This window comes from Physella acuta, unplaced genomic scaffold, assembly GCF_028476545.2.
Source record: "Physella acuta isolate Inbredline_101_S28 unplaced genomic scaffold, ASM2847654v3 ptg000230l, whole genome shotgun sequence".
NCBI lineage: Eukaryota > Metazoa > Mollusca > Gastropoda > Physidae > Physella > Physella acuta.
This window is the reverse complement of record NW_026731749.1, coordinates 1-6140: the sequence shown is the minus strand read 5'-3', so window position 1 is coordinate 6140 and position 6140 is coordinate 1. Positions and strand designations below refer to the sequence as shown.

At 31.9% G+C, this 6140-nt stretch overlaps 1 protein-coding gene across 5 annotated transcripts; it reads left to right on the top strand.

The window, feature by feature from the left end:
- Positions 1 to 422: 422 nt before the first annotated feature.
- Positions 423 to 6126, top strand: LOC131938057 (beta-alanyl-dopamine/carcinine hydrolase). 5 transcript variants are annotated; one of them, XM_059295937.1, is made up of 9 exons: positions 423 to 445; positions 2482 to 2606; positions 2865 to 2991; positions 3344 to 3523; positions 3788 to 3924; positions 4231 to 4296; positions 4718 to 4862; positions 5161 to 5328; positions 5617 to 6126. In XM_059295937.1, the coding sequence occupies exons 2-9, from the start codon at positions 2512 to 2514 to the stop codon at positions 5833 to 5835; spliced, it is 1137 nt and encodes a 378-aa protein (XP_059151920.1). In that variant the 5' UTR covers positions 423 to 445; positions 2482 to 2511; the 3' UTR covers positions 5836 to 6126. The 5 variants fall into 5 exon arrangements, with proteins under 5 accessions (XP_059151920.1, XP_059151916.1, XP_059151917.1 ...); XM_059295933.1 differs by lacking the exon at positions 423 to 445 and adding an exon at positions 574 to 642; XM_059295934.1 differs by lacking the exon at positions 423 to 445 and adding an exon at positions 1590 to 1775.
- The last annotated feature ends 14 nt before the right edge of the window (positions 6127 to 6140 follow it).

The window sequence follows — 6140 nt, the reverse complement described above, 5'->3', positions numbered from 1 at the left end:
ATATATATATATATATATATATATATATATATATATATATATATATATTATATAAAACTAGATTTTTAATCAAATATAGTTGTGTAAAATCAGGTGAAATCTATCTTATTAACCAAAGTGAATCAGCTTTCTATATTTTAAATACATTAATATTTATTAGCCTACATAATTTATTTTACTAGTTAAGATAACTAATCATTCATCTGTTTATAATAAAACTGATAAATATCAGCGACCAAAAGTATTCATTACTTTTAGTTTGGTTAAATATTTAGAACTGTTTTAAATAATAAAGAGACAGTTTAATTAGTCTCAACGTAGATTGTTTGCGGATTTCTTGAAGTACGATTTGGCATCTTTTAAAAATGAAAAGAAAATTGGCAAGCTGGCATATACTGATTAGGTTTACGAAAATAATGTTTAAGAAACGAAAGAATACTTCAGGGTATGTCAAGAACTGGTTAAGCAGAAATAGTAATATTAAAAATATTATTAAAACTATGTTTAAATATTGTCATAAATATATTACATTTCATTTACTTCCTTTCAAAGATTTTATATTAAAAATTTTAGCTTAAAAATGGAATGCTAAAATCATTTTTGTTTGATGTTTTTATTCTATCTTGTTTCAGAAAAAAAAACGTAAGTTAAACATTAGAAGCCTAAAGTTTAATAATATTCATCGTATTAATAAATTAAACCAAAATCATGCAAATTTACAGATGATGTTTCATTAATTGTTTTTTTTAATATATTTATCTGTTGGTTACTATTAATTTTTAAATGTCAAAATTCGACCTAATTTATTTATTATTTCTTTAGGATAAACTATTTTAGGTATTTTAAATACCACAGATAAGAAGTAACCTACCCCCCTCCCCCGCTTATGATCAGGCAAATATATTACTACTTACAGATGAGGGTTAGACTTGATGCCTATTTTTAGTGGGTTTAGCAAAAGGAGCTGTTTTTGTAGGTTGCTGGGTTTCCACTGTCTATAAATGACGGGGGGGGGCGTGATAATTTTTGTTATTATGATGGCGATTAGGTGGTCTGCATTCTGTAATTATTATATTAGACGTGTACCACATAGGGTATTCTACCTTAAATGATTATATAGCTCTGTTTTACTATTGCATGTTATATAGTTTATTGTTCCTTGAGCAGCACAGTCAGTCTTGTAGGCATATATATCTAGGCCTATGTTTAATCGTTTTCTATCTGCCCGATCCCTTCCCCGATAATAGTCCCACTAGAAATTAACACTACAAAAGCCTTCCAGGCAACTCGATCACATGCTATTTTCCCCATACCCCACCCCCTTCCCTGAGCAACATGTCTGTAACTACAGGTTTTTTTTTTGGGGGGGGGGGGGAGGGGGGTAGGTCTATTTGCACTGACTGCGGATTTTTTTTTAAAGCCACATTAAAGACAGAGTTAATGTCTTCCGTACCTACGGTCCAATTTAGATAAAGAATTGTTGACATGCATATGGGCCAACTAATTAGACACACGAACTAATAACTAAATACTAGGCTATCATCAACGTAACAAAAGCACTGGACACGTTCAAGTTGCAGACTTTGACGTAGGTTGTTTACACAAATCAGAACAGCCGGCCGACGTTTATCTAATTTAATTATGTAAAGAACTAAGTGGCTCTGTTAAGATATAGACCTATAGATCATATAGGCCTAGAGCACACACACTCAGATAGGAGGCACGTGACATCATAATATATGTGGGTAGATTAGAACAGAAAATATTATATTAAGGTAAGTGTTAGTAAAGATTGGGGTTTTTATTGGTAAGTCTAGTTTACCTATTCGTATATCACCTACATTGATGTTCTAATCCTCAGTGCTAGTTAAGAGGTAGGACTGGGGTAATTATTCCTTTATTAAGATTAATGCGTCTTTATACACTCTGTTAATTGACTGATATGAAGATGTGTCTTTATGCATCTTTTACCTATCGACAAGAATCAATAGGTGATGAATGGGGCACATAGACCAGAGGCTTGTGAGAGTATATCATCAAATAGCGTCAAACACCGGGAGAGGGGTTGGGGTCAGACTACAGACACTATATTGTGGGGATGTGCCACGTGGGGGTAAGGCACGATAAATTTGACGTGGCGTATGTTTTCAAGAACAAAGTGATGACAAAAAACATGACAAATAGAGTTACCTCTTATTATTTTTTTTTTGGAGGGATGTGGCTTCTTTAGAATGTTTCTGGCTTTTTTTTGGTGATGCATGGCATTGTAAACGGAGGGGAGGGAATGTTAAGTTGCCCCTAAACATTATGTCACTGAGTGATGGACGACCATCATATAACTTTTTTTTTTAAAACTACCTCTTAGCTCTTATTTAAACTAGTGTGTGTAATTCACTATAGTTTTATTGTTTTAAATTTACATACTGTTGATATAGGCCTAGTAAGGGAATGTTAATAGTTTGTATCTTTATTTTATAATAGATTTTACATTTAAAGAATCAAACCAACAAGATGGCGCCCCAATCTTTGCCTGTTCTGTATGCTTCTGGTACACACTACCAAGTTGGGTTTACTGTGGGGCAGACGTTTGCATCTAACATTAAAAGGTAAGTAAAATGGAAAATTACTCTGCTATTAGTGGTTTTGTGTGAAAAATTTATGGGAAGAAATCCTTTATCAAAATGGTTTTCGCATTGTATTCAGATAATTAAAAATACCAAAGTAAGGCTGATTTAACTACATTTTAAGACCTAGCTAAAATGAAAACAATGTGTATAAAATTGTGATACAGAATGGTAGAATGTGTTGACTGAAAGGTAGAACTGACTAGAATCAGAAAGCTGTACATTCTATGTTTGCCTCAGGTTTCTAGCAGAGTCCACTGGAGTTCAGGAAATTGACATTCCATTTTACAATTCAGACCAGGGAAAAAACCATTTCAACTCAATGTTGGAAATATGCAAAACAAACTTTCCTCAGTATGTACAGGAGGTAACTATGTTAGTGTGTGTGTATATGTATATGCATATGTATATGTATGTGTAAATGTATGTATATATATATATATATATATATATATATATATATATATATATATATATATATATATATATATATACCTATAACAGTAAATAATTGTTTAATTTCAAGTAATAAGTACTTAGTATTAAAATAATGTATGTTTTGTAATGAAAAATAATCACACTAAGACCAAAGGCTATTAGTTTGTACCTAAGGTAAGCAGCTAATTAACTAATAATTTTATATATTTCAGATGTTTACTTTTCTAAGTGTATTGGTTAAATATAATAAAATGCTGAATTATCAGTTTTTCACTTGACAGATACAAGGAATGGCAGATGGAGCTGGTATCAACTTTGATGATCTCTTCAAGCTCAGCTTGTCCAAGGAAGTCCACAACATTTTAGCCAAAGAGCCAGCTAAAGCCAAGGTCAAGGAGATGGCTGGCTGCACTGACATCTTTATCAATAAGCCAACATGTAAAATTTTAGGCCACAATGAAGTAAGGGAAGGGGAGGGGTTAATGTAATCATTATAATATTAATTCAACTTTATTCATGCAAGATAAGATAAGTATATATAGTCCAACTTTTTTTCTTATCTTAGTATTACTTCACACTCGATATGAGCTTACTAATACATATTTCATTTTTATGTGTTACTTAGTAAAATTAATTTCATCTTAAAATAGCAGTAAGAATGTGTGAATATAGTTGATAAAGAGTGAACTACAGAGGTTGTACAATTGTTATTTTATCGTCCACAGGACTGTGATCCCAAAATTAAACCTTATGGCTACATCCTCAGTGCATGTATATTAGATGATGAAGACAAAGAGGTGGAAAACTTTACTGCTTATTGCTACCCTGGGGTCTTGCCTGGGACAGCATTTTCTTTTAACAAGTATTTATAAAAATGTTGGATACAATTTTGCATACAAATGTCTAACTACACCTCCAAAATGGAGGTGTCAGCTTGTAAGAAATAAACAACTAACAAATCTAAACTCCAACCTAGAACGTCAATAGTTATTTACTGTTAATAGTATAACACCCACAAAGATATATAGGTAGAATCATCTTAGTATTGATTCAAAAGGATTTGACAGGTTTTTTATGAATATTATTAACAGTAATAGATTTTAATTTAAGAATATTTTTCCCATCCAATATTGGTAGAATTTTACATTTCATATTTCTAATTTTACAGACATGGGATGGTTTTTACTGTAGATGGACTGTATCCTAATTTTATTGTCCCTAATGCTCCTCCTAGGTAAGATTACACTTTGAAATTTAAAATGTCATAAAAATTAAATTAATTTTGACTTTATTTTAACTGATAAAGTCACATACATATTGGGTTCCATGTGCTAAGATATTGCCCACACAATTTAATTTAAGTTGTTTAATTTCTGTAGGGCCTACTGATTTTAATGCTTTTTTGTTTTTTTTATATGGTGGAAATATATTTCTTTTAAGTTACAAAGTTGAAGTAAAATTAAGGTATAGAGTTACGGCTAAGTTCAGTTTCCTAAAAATAGAATTTTTTAGATAACTAACAAAAAAATCTTACCTAACACATATTATGAGGTGCGTTTTTTTTTTAAAGAATAAAATCATTTTTTAAGGGATTAAAAAAATATTTTTGCATGTTTTTGTGCATATATTATACTGCATATAATTAAATTCAACAGAATGTTTCTTAACCGTAACATTATAAAAGCTCGATCATTGGATGAGGCAGTAGAATTGATTGAAAATAAAGGTTTTGGTGTGGCATATGGATTTACTGTGAACATTGCAGATGTTAGAAAACCTAAAGAGATGTGGTCCATTGAGGTTTGTTTATAGTTTCATTTAGGAATTCGACACCAATGCAATTACCCTTTGTTTGTTTAAAGAACATGTATTTTTTTAAAAATATTTTTTTAATTTATGAAGTTATCATGTTGTTACAATCTAAATACAACAGAATTTTTTTGCTAAATTCCAGAAAATGTCATATCAAAGTGACTGCACTTAACAAAATGTCCTCCACCAACCTCCCCCAAGGCTTGAAGCTGTGCGGCAAACAATATTTCTCTGCATTTACTTTCTTGAAATAAAAATTGTGAAACTATTTAAAATTTATCCTTAGATAAGCCCTCAAGCCAACGCAAGCCTATATCATATTCACAAGGTGTCAGAGCAAAGTGACACCCAGGAACCGTGTCACTACATCCATATCAACTCCTTCAAACACCTGACCACACCACAGGTTTCTAAGCTAAGGAGTTCTGAGGCTAGAACTAAAAGAACTGAGGAGGTAGGTGATAGCTTGATCAACTTCAAGTGCTTTTAATATTACCCATAGTTTACATAAATGATGCTTCAGATAATTTATATATTTTAATGAAAAATATGCTAAAAAATAAAATGTATGTTAAATTATGATTGTTGGTAGGTTTATTGGTGAAGGTTTGTCTACCTTATATTATAGATGAGGGTTGTCTCCCTGCTATATCAATTATCTTTTTTTGTTTTTCACTCTGCTGACTTTACCCGATTAATTAACATCACCACTTACTGACATTCTACATCTGTTGTTCTCCAGCTTCCAGCCCCAGAAAACAGAGAAGATGTTTTAAACATGCTGGGTGATGAGGGGAACCAGGACTTCCCCATTTACCGCACTCCCCGCCCCACGGATCTTTCCATCACAGCGTGTACGGTGGTCTTTGACCTCCTGAGGAACAGGGCCGATGTTTACACAGACAACCCAAGCAAAGAAAAGACCAGCCCTTTGTTGCATTTCAGTATCTTAGACCTTTGAGACTTTGATACACAATTATAAATAGCTCCATTGATTTTTAACATAGCTCTACTTAATATCAAATAAATAAGTAACTTTCACTTCTTTTGAAAATTAGACCAAAGCTTGTGTATGCAAAACTTTAAGTGTGAGATATTGTTTTAGCGTTGTGTGAGCGGTTTAAATCCAATTTTTTTGTTGTTTTCAATTTTCTTCTTTCATTGTATCCTTGATTGTCCCATACTCGAGCCTTACTTCATCATGATGTAGAGTCCCTGCTCTACATTTGTTATAAAAAATAACCTATAAATTGTGCACCAATCAAT

Coding starts and splice junctions, on each gene's coding strand:
- LOC131938057 (XM_059295933.1), top strand. CDS start 586: ATGCTAAAATCATTTTTGTTTGATGTTTTTATTCTATCTTGTTTCAGA. Junction 3,524..3,787: donor AAATTTTAGGCCACAATGAA/GTAAGGGAAGGG, acceptor TATCGTCCACAG/GACTGTGATCCCAAAATTAA. Junction 3,925..4,230: donor ACAGCATTTTCTTTTAACAA/GTATTTATAAAA, acceptor CTAATTTTACAG/ACATGGGATGGTTTTTACTG.